At 38.1% G+C, this 16,564-nt stretch overlaps 1 protein-coding gene across 4 annotated transcripts in view; it reads right to left on the reverse strand.

Moving 5' to 3' along the window:
* MIPEP (mitochondrial intermediate peptidase) overlaps positions 1 to 16,564 on the reverse strand; it is a 172,964-nt gene that overhangs the window by 94,373 nt on the left and 62,027 nt on the right. For all 4 annotated transcript variants that reach the window (XM_025996669.2, XM_072719822.1, XM_072719823.1 and 1 more), the window contains exons 11-14: positions 12,346 to 12,499; positions 10,613 to 10,690; positions 9,769 to 9,973; positions 8,085 to 8,194 (exon numbers count right to left, since the gene is read on the reverse strand). In XM_025996669.2, coding sequence (XP_025852454.2) covers positions 8,085 to 8,194; positions 9,769 to 9,973; positions 10,613 to 10,690; positions 12,346 to 12,499 — 547 coding nt within the window. The remainder of the gene's footprint in view (positions 1 to 8,084; positions 8,195 to 9,768; positions 9,974 to 10,612; positions 10,691 to 12,345; positions 12,500 to 16,564) is intronic.

The following is a 16,564-nucleotide window of genomic DNA, read 5'->3' on the forward strand; positions in this document are numbered from 1 at the left end:
CATGAGAGACACGGAGAGAGAGAGAGGCAGAGACACAGGCAGGGGGAGAAGCATGGGACTTGATCCCAGGTCTCCAGGATCACGCCCTGGGCTGAAGGCGGCACTAAACTGCTGAGCCACCTAGGCTGCCCAATAGCTCCTTTAAACAACAGTAACAATTAGAAAATATAATTCAGGGATGCCTGTGTGGCTCAGTGGTTGGGAGGGGTGCCTTCCACTCAGGGCATGATCCTGGAGTCCTGGAATCAAGTCCCACATTAGGCTCCCTGCAGGCAGCCCTCCTTCTCCCTTTGCCTATGTCTCTGCCTCTGTGTGTGTGTGTCTCTCATGAATAATTGAATACAATCTTAAAAAAAAAAAAAAAGAAAGAAAACATAATTTTAAAAAATATATTATTTATAATAGCTTCAAAAAAGTAGGGCATCTAAGATTAAGTATAGCAAAAGTTGAGCCTTAGGAAAAAAATTTAAAACTTTATTAAATGACTTAAAACACCTAAGAAATGGGGACACCTGGGTGGCTCAGAGGTTGAGCGTCTGCCTTCAGCTCAGGGTGTGATCCTGGGATCTAAGACCAAGTCCTGCACGGGCTTCCTGCAGGGAGCCTGCTTCTCCCTCTGCCTATGTCTCTGCTTCTGTCTCTGTCTCTCATGAATAAATAAATCTTTAAAAAACAAAACAAAACAAAAAACACCTAAGAAATGAAGAAGTATACCAGTCATGTATCGGAAGATCAATATGGAGTGATATCAGTTCTCTCCAAATTGATCTACTGATTTAATAATCCTAGCCAAACTCTTCTGTTTGTTTTTGTTTTTTTTATTTTTATTTTTATTTTTTTTTGTTTTTTTTTTAAATAGGTCAGTTAGTTCTGAATGTATATGAATGAACACAAAAATTCAAGAATAGACAAGAAATTTCTGAAAAACAAATGGAGGAAGACTTGATGAAGCTGCCATAATAAAGACAGAATGGTACTAGTATCAGGGCAAAAAATGTAAACAGTGAAATAAAAGAAAAATCCCATAAACAGCTTATTGCATATAGTGGGTACGTGCTTCATGATGGGTCACCAGAGAATGAGTAACAGTGCTAGGACAGGGCTATCCATTGACCAGAAAGGAAACTGGATTCTACCCTGTACTAAACACATAGAGAATTTCCAACTGGATTACAGAGACGGGAAAAATCAAGAAAAAGATTAAAATGTTCAGAAGAAAACAAAAGAATATCTTTATGGCTTTTAAGGAAACAAATGCCTCTCAAATAAGATCTAAGAAGCACTAACTATAAAGAAAAGATTGCTCAATTCAACAATGTTAAAATGCAGGAATTAAATCCATCAAAAGATACCACAGAGAAAGTGAAAAGACAAGCCACAAACTGAGAGGAGACATATGCCTACCACAGGATTACTGTTCTAACATAGCAAGAAGGAGGAGAGATCAATAAGAATAAAGTAAATCAGGCAGCCCCGGTAGCTCAGCGATTTAGTACCACCTTCAGCCCAGGGCCTGATCCTGGAGACCCGGGATCGAGTCCCACGTCAGGCTCCCTGCATGGAGACTGCTTCTCCCTCTGCCTGTGTCTCTGCCTCTCTCTTTCTCTCTCTCTGTGTCTCTCATGAATAAACAAATAAAATCTTAAAAAAAAAAAAAAGAATAAAGTAAATCACCGCATAGAAAAATGCACATAAGACAGACATTGAAAGAAAACAAAAACAGACAATAAAAACATAAAAAGCTATTCAACTTTAAAAGTAGCCAGGGAATGCTGCTTACCAGTAAAGGCCACAATAGCATTGTATTTCTTAACTATAAAGCTGACAAATCCACTTTGATATTGTCACTCTGACAATATCAGATGCTAGTGAGGATGTGGTGTGAGGGGAACACTTGCTAAGAGGAAGGCAAATAAATACAAATAGTTTGAAAGGTAATTTGGCGTTATCACATAAACTTAAAATCACACATCCCCTACAAATCCAGCAATTCCAGTCTTTCACATGAATACAAAAAGTATAAAAATGCTCGCAGCAGAATTGGGTGAACTAGCAAGAACCTGGAAGAATCCTTGTGACCGATGACAGGAGAATGACTTAACAAACTATGGAAAGTTATACTGAATTGAAAGTAGACAGATCGCAGTTACATGCACCCCTGATAAACTTTAGGCATATAACTGGGAAAAGCACACATTGATTATAAACAGTATAATATCACTTTTGTACAGCTCAAAAACAAAACTAAACACCATGTTGCTTATGAATCAATAACTCATGTGGCAAAAAACAATTTTTAAACAAAAATTAATAAGAATTCAGGTTGTCCTTTCTTTCAGAGAGGAGCATATAGTAATTTAAGTTGGGTTTAAGTTCACACCTGTTCATTTTATAGAAGTTATTTTTCAACATTAAATACTAAATTAAAAGTTTATTACTTTCAGAGGCACTTTCTTTCTAATCACTCATGAGAAGAATCTACTGAATTGAAATCAGCTTCATAATAACCCCCATCCACTATTACCAGTACCATTGGTTTTTACTCTGGAATGACATAGAACAATTACCTTTTTACTCTTACATGGCATCCTTCAGATACTATACAACACATTGCAGTTTCTTTTTTCTAGTCTTACATCATTCCCAATGTGAGATGGTTTCTAATTTTATACTAATGTAGCAGGCTACTCTTCAGAATATTTTCTAACTCACCAATGTCACTGCAGAACATGGCATCCCACACTGAACAGAATACTTGAGTACACACTGAAATACACTGGGGTTTGCCACCTGCTCCATACAATATGCAGAAAGAGTATTGTGGGAAAAGATGGGAACAATGCAAATGTGGGGGGAGAGTTGCTGGGGAGTAGGGGGGCTTAGATATTACTGGTTGCAAACTATGGACAAAGGGGACAGAGGCAGACACTGCTGAAGGGAAATAGGGTGGTGTGATATTGTGATATAAGAAATATATATTTGATCTTTATCCCTGCCTGTGTAATAACAATGAGAAAAACTCTGGATACTCCAAATAATCTGAGAATCAGGGACAGCCTACCTTCCTCATGGGGATGGATACAGGGATGAGAGTCAAGGGTCAGGCTTTTAAACTACACCATAGAAGTGCTTAGTGTTTTTAACTTTGGTGTAGGGGCTACGACTATCTTATTTTCTTGAATCCAGGAATGTAATAATTGTATTAAAAAATGTACCTGGGGCACATTATAATATATAGGGTGGGGGCACACTTACACCATTAAATAAATAGATAGTTAACAAGAGATATCAGTTTCAGAATTACTAAAATAAGAAAAATAAGTTGCATCATCTGCTAAAATTAACTCAAAATCAATTAAAGACCTAAACATAAGACTTAAAACTATAAAAGTCTTAGAAAAAAACATAGGGGAAAAACTTCATTACATCAGATCTGGCAATGATTTCATGGATATGACACCAAAAGCACAGCCAACAAAAGAAAAGAAAAATAGATTAACTGGACTATATCAAAATTAAAAACTGTGCATCGAAGGACACAATCAACATCCTGAAAAGGCAACCCATAGAATGGGAGAAAATACTTGCAAATCATATATCTGATAAGGGATTAACAGTAAGAATACATAAAGAACTCCTACAATCCCATAACTATAAAAAGAGATAATCCAATTATAATATAATAATAAAGACTTGAACTGACATTTCTTTGAAGATATACAAATGGTCAAAAAGTACATAAAAAGATGTTTCACATTACTAGTCATCAGGCAAATGAAAATCAAAACCACAATGAGACACCACTTCACATCCATTTGGATGACTACTATCAAAAAAATCAGAAAATAACGTGTTGATGATGATGTGGAGAAATTAGAACCTTGTGCTCAACAGTGTACAAAGTAGGAATGTAAAAAAGATGCAGTCACTGTGGAGAACTGTCTAGTGGTTCCTCAAAATATTTAAAATAGACTTTCTATATGATCGGGCAATCTCACTTCTGGATATATATGCAAAGGAACTGAAAACAGAGACTCAAGCAGCTATTTGTAAATCAATGTTCACAATAGTCAAAAGCTGGAAGCAACCCAAGTATCCATTGCGGATGAAGAGACACAAAAAATGTGGTCTATACCATAGTGGAATGCTATGCAGTCTTTAAAGAAAAGGAAACTGTCAGAGGCTACAACATGAGGAGCTTTAAAAACATTATGCTAAGTTAAAAAAAGGACAAAGAAAAAAAAAAAAAAAGAAAAGGACAAAGACTACAGGAATCCACTGATACAAGGTACCTAGAATAGTCAAATTCAGAGACAGAAAGTAGAAAGATGGTTGCCAGGGGCCGGGGGGAGAACAACTAAGGAGTTGTTTAACAAGGACAAAACTTCAGTTTGTAAGATGAAGAGAGTTCTAGAGGCAGATGGTGGGGATAGGAGCAAAAAATAAGAAGGTACTTCATACCACTGACGGGCACACTTACACAAGGTTCCGATGGTAACTTTTACATTATTTTTAGTACAACTAAAAAGAAGTTAAAATAATGTTTAAGGGAGAATAAGGATCACGTTTCCAGAAGTGTGAGGCCTACCTGTAGATAATTTTCTGCTTACTGGGAGCAACAGGAAAAGGGTTAGGCTTGAGGTGGGAAGAAATAAGCACCGAGAAGAGAGCCAGTCATCTCCAGCTCCTTGTATGGTACAGGTCCCTAATGTAGCCTGAGCTAGAAGATCAATGGGGAGACTCCATCAGGCTGTTGATTCAGTTCTGTCTACTAGGTCCAAAAACCTGAGCGCTTTTCACATGAGCAGCTACCAAGTCTGTACTCCTCTACTTGTGTTATTAATTTTAAGATTAATGGACAAGAAATTCTGCTTCAACTTTGATGTTGTAGCTTGTCAAGACAGTTCTGAATCTCAAATGAGGACCCCTGGCATTTGTTATCTCTGACAGCTGTATGGCCCCTACAAATCTGATAAGCATGCTTCTCATTCCTCAACCACAAGGAATTCATTGGCTATGCCATGCTCTAGTTAAGATAAAATATTTGTAGGTGTTAATAAGTCACTGATATATTATCCTTACTCTGAGAGTTCTCTGAAATATACCACATGATGGTTAAAAAAAAAAATCCTTTCCTAATATGTAGCAGAATAGGAAATGAAGCATAAAGATGCAACCCTGTTATTCTTCTTATGGGCTTTAATGTCATTTATTTACAAAGCCTTGGATTTTAGGGAATTAACTCCTTGTCCTTAAGGCTAAAACTGCCCTTAAAATGAAATCATCTAGCCACTTGGTATCTTAATTAGTGACAAGAAGAGGCAAGCCCTTTGCGAAACTCAAGGCAGTTACATGTTTCTGGCCTCCTGGCACTCTCTGTTCTCCATATGAATCGCAAAATTATTTTAAATTCTTTAGAGACTGTGTCTGCAAGTCCCTTTAGCCCACTGGATGTGTCTTCTGAATCTGAAACTTGAATTAATTCAAACAAGCTTACTGTTTCTTTCCATTTTCTTTCAGTTTCAAGTGTATCTTTGGACCTACTGTTGTTATCTTGAAACTATCTTGTTCAAGAATGGCTCTTCTTACAGAAGAATGCAATAATAAAATAAGAATAGTCCTGTTTGGGGACATGACATTATTAGTGGCTCTTGCCTTTCTTTGCTCCTCTGATGGTTCTATTTTGTAAATAGATAACATTTTTAAAACTGATTTTAGTAATCATGGTGAATTTCAGCACGAGATTTAACTTTCTGCTTTAAGTATTACTCTGAGAGGCTCATGGCAAACCTCTTACCTATGTTTGTTCTTCTCAGATCCCCTTTGCAATCTAAGCTCCTCAGCTCCTTTCCTGGTGATGCTGCTTCTTCAAGTGCCTGCTTTTCTCTCACAGGCCATACTTTAATTGCCAAATACCTCCATACATTGCAGTTTCTATTTGATTCTGGATTTTAGAGTTGTATTACTAATGGCCCCATGGATATGGCCAAAAAAAGAACTCTTCCTTCCTCAAACTTGGACCTCTTCCAGAATTCTCTTTTTATGTAGCCTCCATTTTTTATTCTCCTCTCTCACCCCTGTATCCAACTATCCTCAAATTCTTCCAATTAAGTCTCCAAGAGCTCTTGAACTCTGCTCTTCCAGGCCCCGGACAGCCAATGCCTTCATTCTGGCCCTCACCATTGCTTCACTACATATTTGCAAGTCTTCACTTGAGCCCTGCTCAGGGCTGAGCAAGGACACGGGTTCAAAGGTAGAACCCAGGGAAGTGTCTGCCAAAGGCTAAGGAACAAATGGGCTGGGGCAGAGTTGAGAGCCAAGAGGACCAGACACAACTCCCAAGAGGAAATGTGAGAGCAAAGCCCAGTGTAAACAATGGCCAAGAAAAACCAGTCAAGTCACAAACGGTGGTCTAGTAAATGAGCTGGGATTAAAAAGTGTGTGGGGGCAAGAGGACTGCAGGGATTGGGAGTGAATCCTAGAAACAAGAACATTCCAGTGTTTTCCTGTCTCTCCTTTTTCCTCCTTCTGTTCTTGCCACTACCAGCATCTTGTCATGGTCTCAGATTTTTCTGTGACTTTACAGGCTTTTCCTTCTGGCTGGAATGACCTTGTCTTTAGCTCTGTCTTAGTTCTGCTGAGATTTAAAGACCTTGAATGTCAGAATGTTGTCTCACTTACTCCTGGCTGTTTCTCAGGATGTTTCTCAGATGCTGAGAACAGTGCCTGGTACATAATAAAAACTCAATAACTACTTCCTGACTACTTCCCTATGTATGTCCTTAGTGTTCTCAGTAAATAGATTTTAATGAGATGGAAAGGGGCTGAGAGAGCCGACTGGCAAATTGCCCCTTTTACATATTTTTTCCAGACCCAGCAACTCCAGCACTTCCTGCATGAAGCCTCTTCTGGTACCCCCTGGCTCTGCACCCTACAGCAGGTGCAGGGGGGCCGGGGATCAAAGGAAGGGCTTAATCAGGTCTTTTGGATCATTCCCAAACCCCAAAATGTAAACCCCATGAGCAGAATGTGCTATTATTTGATGGTTTGTGTTTCTGTTACTGGCTGGGTTCTCTCTGCAGGTTAATGGACAGGTAGCTCATTGATTACCAATATCTCAATTCTGTCACCTTAATAATGGAGCTAAATTATGACAAAGACCCAGTCAGATTAGTTAGCCAGAAACTCCCCTGTTGACAGTAACAGATGAAATCAAGCTCCCAAATTAGAAATGACCAAATTGCACTAGAAAAAGACTCAGACATAAAGGTGGGTTTGGTGATTTTTTTCTGATTCCATTCATCCCTTCATTTATAATTTCTTTTAGTGCTTCTTATGTGCTATGGGACTCTAAGTGCTAAGGATCCAAAGATGACTGTAATTTCACAGCTGCACTCAAGGAGGTACAATCTAAGGAGGAAACATCAACTAATGTGACAGTAATTATATAATCCGAGTTCTCAGAGAAGGAGAAGAAGATATTTCACAAAGCAGGTGGAGAGTACACGGCACTATGTCCATAGTTAGGTTTATGGCCAACTCACCATAAGAGCTTTCTCATTGTCTTCCTAGTTTATAAAACTTTAAAATCTTTTAAGTTCCACTTTAAATCCAACTATTGAAATCAAAACTCTGAAGCTGAAGAATTTTTAGACCTACTGTGCAAGGCACGATGGGAAAAGAGGGCACTGCTCATCAGTTTTACAAAACAACGGAAAAATTTAAACCAAGAAAACAAATACTCAAAGGCATAAATGAAGAGGAAAGACCAATGGCTTTTCTGAAGCGAGACAGGTTTGAAGGACTATTGTCTGGAATCAGGTTGTTTGTTTCCCCCCTCCAGAAAACAGAAAGAAGCACTTCCCTCAGGGCAGAGTTGTGAGGACTAAATAAGCTAGGACTTAGCATGTAAGACAGAGCAGCTCTACTGGCTGGCAAAAAACTAAAAGTACAATAAAAACACAGCAGAAGGATTCTGGTTGCAAGAGAGGGTGACCGTCCTGAGGGGCTCCACATTATGCAATGGGCTGGGAAAGCTCACCGCCACCACCCAGAGGACAGCACTTTGCTTGTGTCTGCCCTACCTGCCCGGTCTGGTAGTGTCTGGCAAATTGGGTAACCACCCGATAGTCATTTGCAAAGTACTCCATCAGAATAGACGGAACCTCAGCAAAGTCAGTAGGGCACCTGGTCCCTAAAATGGGGAGGAAAGAAAAAAAAAAGGTTGGCATGAATCAAATCAACATATTTATCTTACTTTTTATGTACTCTTTAAAAACTTTTATTTGTACTTCTGATGAACTATAAGATTTAATTCATTAAATCAATATTTTGCTTCTATAAAATTATTGCACATATTTGCAGAAAAGTTTATTATAATCCCATATATTTCCCTGTGTATCAAAAGTAAAACAAAATATTTGCACAGCTGGATAAAACACCTTATAAAGCAACGCCTCACTCTCTACAAATAAATCCGACCTCAGCTCTGCTGGTCTACACACAAGACGCAAACTAAAACATTCTTATAATTAATAAACCATTTGTATCAATTCACTGAATTCTACCACAGAATGCTTTTATCCTTCATTTATTTGTTTGCTTGTTCTATGCTCTATGCTGTACTTTTCATCTCCATGACTTATTTCTTTTATAACTGCAAGTGAATACCTCTTAATCCCCTTCCCCTATTTCACCCATCCTCCAAAGCCCTCCCTTCTGGCAACCACCAGTTTGTGCTCTGTATTTTAAAGACTGTTTGGTTTTTTTTTGTCTGTTTGTTCATTTGTTTTTTAGATTCCACAAATAAGTGAAATCATCTGCTATTTGTCTTTCTCTCACTTATTTCACTTAGCTTAATACCCTCTAGCTCCATCTATGTCATTACAAATGGAAGTTCTCACTCTTCATGGCTAAGTACTATTTCATAGAATATATCATCACTTCTTCTTTATCCAACCCTTCATTTGTTTTAAAAGTACCTTTTAAAACCGTTGTTTGCTTCTTGTAACAAAGTCAACCCTCAATGCCAAAAAACAATATTTTAAACTTAAAATGACTTAAAGCAAAATCCTGTAAGAACTTTCTGGTAACATTTTATGATTCTGTCCAGCTAATCTACAGTCTTTTCAAATATCTTCTTCTCCCCCCAAATACTGGGTATACAAAGTTAGTTAATAAATACTGAATGACAGCAATTTAGCAGATGATCTAAAGCTGACCAATTGGGATAGGGAGCTTAAGACTTAGAGATGAAACAACTAAGAGGAAAGCCTACATATAATATCATCAAACATGGTCACATACCAGCTGAAAGAATGCCATATTACACAGGGGGAAAGCATAGGAAGTATCTTTTTTTTTTTTTTTAAGTATGATTTAATATGTATTCTAACTGATTCTGGAGAAAAAGAAGCAACATTCTTTCACTTACTCTGTTCTAGGTACTAAGGAAACACATATTTATTCACACAGACATAGCCAAAAACTTCAATTCCATAAAAAAAAGATAAAATGTAAAAGTGAAAATTCAGAAGACAACTGAGATAGTCCTCAGTCAGAACTATTAGCGAAGAAGGAGAAAAATGTAAGATGAACAGGTTGCATAACAAGTAGAAGGATGAGATGAGGCAACCTGCAAGAAACGACCACCTGACAATATGAAATGATCAAATTTTCTAAATAAAGAGCTTTTTTTTCCCAATTTAAAATAAAACACATGTTTTTAAAAGATGGTTGTTAAACAGAAGCGCCCTCTTAATGGCTCACCAGTGACGTGTTGGTAACGAGTTCGTCCCAGCATAGAATGCATGGCATGTCCCATTTCATGGAAAAGATTTTCCATCATTCCAGGAGTTAATAAAGTTGGTGAATTCCTTGAGGAATGGGGAAGATTCAGCATAAGAACTACGACTGGGAGCTGATAGTCTCCATCTTCCTTTAATCTGCCTCCACGGATTGTAAAATGGCAATCCTTGAAGGGTCAGAAAAAAAAACAGAGAAGAAAGTATTAGGTAATCTGAAGAATAAAATAGTTTTAATGAATATAAAATTGCACCAAGATGTCTCAGTTCAAATTTACCTTAGTCCTACTCTTCTATTTAGTCACAGGTACTTTTTCCTAACATTTTTTATTTTGTTAAAATTTTAAGTTTTTACCTTAAGCTTGTGTTGATTCATTCATTCATTCATTCATTCATTCACTCCAAAAATATGTATTGAGGAGATGTTATACCTGATGCTGGAAACACAGTCATCAAAGACCTTAGATCCACACACTCAACTGTACACAAGCAAGTGGGAAGGGCACAGACACCGAACCACTGGGGGTAGGGATACTAATGCTTACTGAACCCCTTCTATGTGTCAGGCTATAAACAGGGAGACACTTCTCATACCTAATTATCTTCATTGCTCAGAAGTGACGAACTCTGAACCATAGCAAAGGAAGGATTTTGGAGTAGCTTTCGCTAACAGGCTGAGATTCACATGCATTGTATCACTTATTCTTCACAATAACCCATAAGGCAGCTCTCTCATTATCCAGATGGAGAAACTGAAACTGAGCCTTGGAAACACTGAGTCACATAAAGAAAGTCACATAAAGCATCACCTGATGTGGTTTGTCTGCTCGCTGAAAGAAATCACAGTAAATGTACCCCAACAATCCTTCAGATTCATGAACCACAGCCTGGAAAAAAAAAAATACGTTTAATGGGGAATGAAGCCACCAGAAACTCTAAAAGTAGAAAAACATCACTAACAAGAATCTATATATAAAACATCCATAGCTGTAAGTAGAGATATTTTATTACTTTCTCCATCCCACATTATCTAGAGACACATTCTATTTTCCCCTCTCAGAGGATTTTGATTTGGGGATTCTTCCCAGGAGAGGAAACCCTCCTTGTTTGAGCCCTTCATCCCAAACGCTAGTGCCCCAAGATAACCACGACCAAACACACCTCTTCAGACTGTTCACATTGAAACCTCCCCAGACACTTGGGAAGAGGCGCTAGCTAAACCATTCTAGATCTAAATCTTACAGTGTAGACATATGCCTCAAAATGCGAACCCTTGAATTCAGATACAACAAAAGGTTACTTCTCGCTTCAGCTGAAGATAAGTAATTTTATTTATGCCCTTCCCTCAAATTGGGCCTATAGAAGACGAATGGCTTGTGGAGATCTCAACAGATAGCCTTTGGCTTGCCTCCTTTCTCTTGTCACAACTCAAGCAATCTGCCACAGAGAACCTAAGCTTTGTGCATTACAACTTCGTACAGGCATATATTCATTAATTCAACAAATACCTCTTAAGCACCGAGTAGGTGTTTGAAATTTATAAAGGCATTCGGATATTAGCAATGAATAAAACTGGCAAATAACTGCTGTCCAAGTGAGGCCTACACCCCACACTGGGGGAAGCTGGGTGGGCTCACACCCTGTAATGAAGCAACATTTTCATTACTTGCATTGTCATCCTTTCACTTTTGCCAAGTTTTCTTTCATTGTATCTCTGCACTTTATCAGGCTCCACCACTTTGTGAGGTACACAGATAATCAGGTAATTAGTGCAGTTATAAAGTGTGCTCCTACTCTATCCTTTCAATTCTACCACCACGCCTATTCCACTCTCACAGAACACAGCCAGAAGGCCATGAGACAGCTTTCTTTTCTTGAAATACTGGAACAGAGTACAGTGTAGTACGCATATAGGCAGAAAGTAAAACAGCGTAACAACTACACAGAGCCTTTGTGATACACAAACAAGTCCATAAACCCTCATAATCTTACCAGGAAAAAATAAACAGTCACATCTCAAATAAAGTGGGCCCTAGTAGGAGAAAGGTGGACATCAAGCTTTAAGTCACATCAGAACATGGGATATAAATCAATATATTATGCAAATAAGTTCCATCTTCCACAAGATGGGAAGAGGGTTTAAAAAAAAAAAAAAAGGAAAGGTTAGACACAAAGGACTCTGAAATTAACCAAAAGGGACACTGAGCACTGCAGGAATATGAAGAGTAATGACAAATTTCCCTTTAACTAGAATTTGTCCACATACAAAGACTCAACTTTTTATCAAGTCCTGAAAAAAATTTTTCAGAGAATTCACTATTATATGTTTCTATCAACTTAGGGCAACAACTGATTTTAGAGAAAAATGTTTTTTTAAACAGTGTCCTAAGTCAGAAGCAGTGACCTGGATTTTTCATGAAACAGAAATAAGGTGAGACACACTCCATCAGGGTAGAGCTAACTTGAAGATGAAACTGCTGTTAACTCAATTACTGAACCCAAGAGATGATGTGGTGTAACTCTACACCAACTGGATACTTACCAGTTTGCGAACATCTTCACACCATACCTCTCCTTTTGCAGGCTGCTCTGCATATAACGTAATTCCTAATAGTTTGGTAAACAAAATATTTAGGCCTTCCATGCATGCTCCAAGAGAGAAAAATGGGCAATATAAACTGGGTTCAATATTATACCTAAAAGAAAGAGAAGAGGTTTAATAGCATTTTTGTTTACTTCAGCTTCTTCAGGTAAATCCAGTTAACTCCTTTAACTTCTTCATTTAAAATTCAGGATCATGGTTGCTAAAAAAAGAATTGAAAACAAAAAAGTACATCTCTCTATCTTGCAAGGAACTTTCAGAAGAAAGGCAGTCTAATTATTCTTAGTAGTAAGAGTAGTAAGTAGTACTTCTTAGAAGCAAGAGTACTATTAGTAATGAGTAATTTAGGTAGACATACCATTCCCTAAACTTCATTCTTTTCAGGAGGCAGAGAGGTGGACAGACTACTACTATTTACTTGCACTGACTTAATTAGGCAATCCAGCTCAATTACCCACACTACACACATTCCTTTATGCATACCTACAGACAGAATCTAACCAGTGTGAGCTATAATGAAATATGAAATATATTCTATTCTAAAAAATTACAACTTCTATCACATAAATAACAAACTCAAGTCCTGAGGCATAGTGAATTTAATTCTATCTCTAGTAAATTAATTCACTATCTTTAGTGAATTTAAATTCTATCTCTAGAATTAGAATTAGAATTACTAGATTAGAATCTAGTAAATAAATTCACTATCTTTAGTGAATTTAAATTCTATCTCTAGTAAAACACTTGTTAATGGAAAAAGTCTCTAACATAAACAATCAGATCTTAATTTACCTGTTTTATAGTTCTATACCTTAAATGAAGCATAATGTACTGGCAAGGTTAATTATTCTTCACTCAACTATGACTTTTTATGTCCTCTTCCAACATAAGCCAAAGCACATCCAGAATATATGATGTGAGTGCTCACTTTTGGGTAATTAGGTCAGGCCAAATTTTATGACCACAGCTAGAAAGAATGGCTCTAGAATAATAGAAATAGAATAGCTTATTCTATTTCTAGTCTCTGGAATTAACAAAATATATACTTGTGGTGACAGAAGATAGCTTAGCATTACGTATACACTTGTTGAATCACTATATTGTACACCTGAAACTATCATCACATTGTGTGTCAACTATACTTCAATAAAAAATCAACTAAAATCAAAACAAAATATATATAAACCTTCATGTAAAACATATACAAATGTATGCTTATTACTAAGTGAATGATTGGATGTAGTAAGCATGTATAAATTATACCATAAAAGAAATTTTGGAGATGCCTGGGTGGCTCAGTGGTTGGGTGCCTGCCTTTGGCCCAGGGTGTGATCCTGGAGTCCGAGGACCGAGTCCTGCATTGGGCTCCCTGCATGGAGCCTGCTTCTCTCTCGGCCTATGTCTCTGCCTTTCTCTCTCTATCTCTTATGAATAGATAAATAAAATTAAAACAAAAAAAAAGAAATTTTGACTCTAGAAATCCACAAATTTACAACTTAGTTCCTGATCAATTTTTCATAAAAAGGATCTCACTGGCGAAAGATATATCAGCAGTTCAGTGTCCTTGGTCACTTGATTCACATACTTGTGCAGGCTGTCAAGAGTCCGCCGGTTTTTGGAGCTAGGGAATAAGGAGAGTGTCTGTCTCTCTGGAGCTCACTGTAAAGGAGGCAGAGAGGTGGACAGACTACTATGGTCTCCCAAACGTGGGGTAGCAGCAGAGTGGTGCTAGAGACACCATCAGAGGACTCAGTGAAGGACACAGACGGAGGGCCAGCAAGGGGGTATGATGACTTCACTTGTGGAAGAGAAGGTAGGAATAGGAAGGGGTCACAGAAAGAAACTCAGGACCAGGAGTCTGCTGGGAGGGGTGGAGACAATGAATAAGGACAATTCTAGGGAGAAGCAACAGTGTGAAGTCAGGAAACAGCCTGGTAACTTCTAAACCAGTGCCTAAACATGAGTGAGTTGATATGGGGATAAACAGGAAAAGAGAGGCAGGGGAGTCTGGACACACATGGGCAGGATTCAGAGAACATAAACTGAGGGATTAGGACTTCACATTGTAGGCACATGGTCTCTCAACTTTTTGATTATGTACCCCAATTCTTAAAATAATTTTTACGTATTCAACCTTAATATATGTATATTAATAAATTATATGCATGTGCTATTGTTCTACATTTCAAAACAAAAAAAAAGTGCTCGCTTTGGCAGCACATACACTAAAATCAAAACAAAATGAAGGATACATTTTTACAAGTTGAAATGAAAATAAATCTAAACAAAATTTCTAATGCAGTATGTCCACACTCTCAGTGAATTGCTTACAGATTGGGAGACATGGAAGACTACTTTTTTAGGCAACAGAGAAGCAGTCTGATGATTTCTGGAACACTGCGAAGTTGACAGTGGAGGGAGGAATGCAGGAGAGGTGAGGAGCGCAGACAGTAAACTAGGGTCTGAACCTAAGCAAAAGCAGGTAGGGTCAAGGAAGAGGAGGCAGATATGAATTTGTTTTTCTTTGAGATGAAAATGTTTTGGGACTATGTGAGTGAGAAAGAATGGTCTAGAATAACACATAGGTTTCTGGCTTGAGCCAGGTACATGGGATGGCAGAGTCATTTGATCAGAGCACTAAACAGGAAAAAAGAAAGAAAGGCGGGTGGGTATGTTTGTGGGAGAGGAAGGGAGGGTGGGGTGCAGTTGTGGGAGAAGGGCAGAGGAATCACAGAAAATAAATTCAATTCTGGAGACACTGACTGTGAAGTGCCCATAAGGTGTCAGACACTCAGGATATTAAGTCAGAGGCTTTACTGCTCAGGTGTTAGTTAACTGTTGAGGGAGAAGCATCACCGGGAAGGGTGATGCAGCCTGAGAAGAGGGTCAACAGATCTTCCAGATGAAGAGATGAAAAGGAAGACAGAGAAGAAAAGTCGGAGCTGCTAGGGCATGGAAAGAAAGGGACATGATGGAAATGGGGGAGAAAATGTATTGTAAGAACAGGAAATAATGGAGGCTTTGGTGTCCTGACATGTAAGGAGCCTGGAAGGTATTTTTCTATCCTACCAACAAGTAAAACAGTCAACTAAAAATCACCAACTCTTCTTGTATCCAGCATAAAATTGAGGTCACAGAGCAAAATGCTGCTCCAAAAAATATACAGACAAGCAGGCATACAAGAATCACAATTCATAGAACTCTCCAGTGTAGACAAACATTAAGGTAGGAAAATTTAAACTAAAATTGATAAATTGCGGGAGCCTCAGTGTGGACAAATCTGAGAGTTAAAAACTCTAGGGAGGCCCAGTTTAGGGGGGATTCCCACACTTTTCATGAGTTTTCTTTCCAATAGCCCTACTAGGTTCTCATAGTAAAGATGGAGAAAAATTCTCGCAATGCTTCCAGCAGGGGGTGGGGGGATGGGGTGGGAAACAAGCCCTTTGAAATACACCAAAGAATTCTGTTATTCCTAACAAGGCTGCCCTCAAAAGAAACTACCTTACCAGAGCATAATTTACCTAGGAGAAAAGAAATATCCAACCCAGTCGCCGTCTCATCCAAACATGGAAGGGGAACTGAAAAGCACTTGCAGAAGTCAGAGCTGAGGGCACAGGCTTCGTACCAGTCTGAGACTTAATCACAGAACTTTAGAATGCATCCCACCCACCCCACCCTCACCACCACAGCAATAGAGACCCTATAAAATATAACAGGAGATACAGTTGAAAAACTGCACATCTCAGATATTATTTAAGTAGAAGTCTCCAGAGAAACCCAAACACATCAGAGATAAAGAAAGAAAGAAAGAAAGAAAGAAAGAAAGAAAGAAAGAAAGAAAGAAAGAAAGAAAGAAAAAAGAAAAAGGGAAAAATATGTTTAGCCTCCAATACCACAGTTACAGCAAAAGTAAACAGAGTCTAACTAACTGAAGTTCAACTTTCACCAAACAATTTCAAGTCATGATAAAAGAGCACAGTCTGAAGAAACAGAACAAGCACTAGAACTAAATTCAGGTTTGTCGGAGGTGTTAGAATAACCAGATTGAGAATTCAGAACAACTATGATTAGCATGCTAAGGGTTCTATAAGGAAATTCACAAGATTCATGGGTAATATAAACAAAGATATGGACACTCTAAAAAAGAATAAAAGAAAAT

Source organism: Vulpes vulpes, chromosome 9 (assembly GCF_048418805.1).
Source record: "Vulpes vulpes isolate BD-2025 chromosome 9, VulVul3, whole genome shotgun sequence".
NCBI lineage: Eukaryota > Metazoa > Chordata > Mammalia > Carnivora > Canidae > Vulpes > Vulpes vulpes.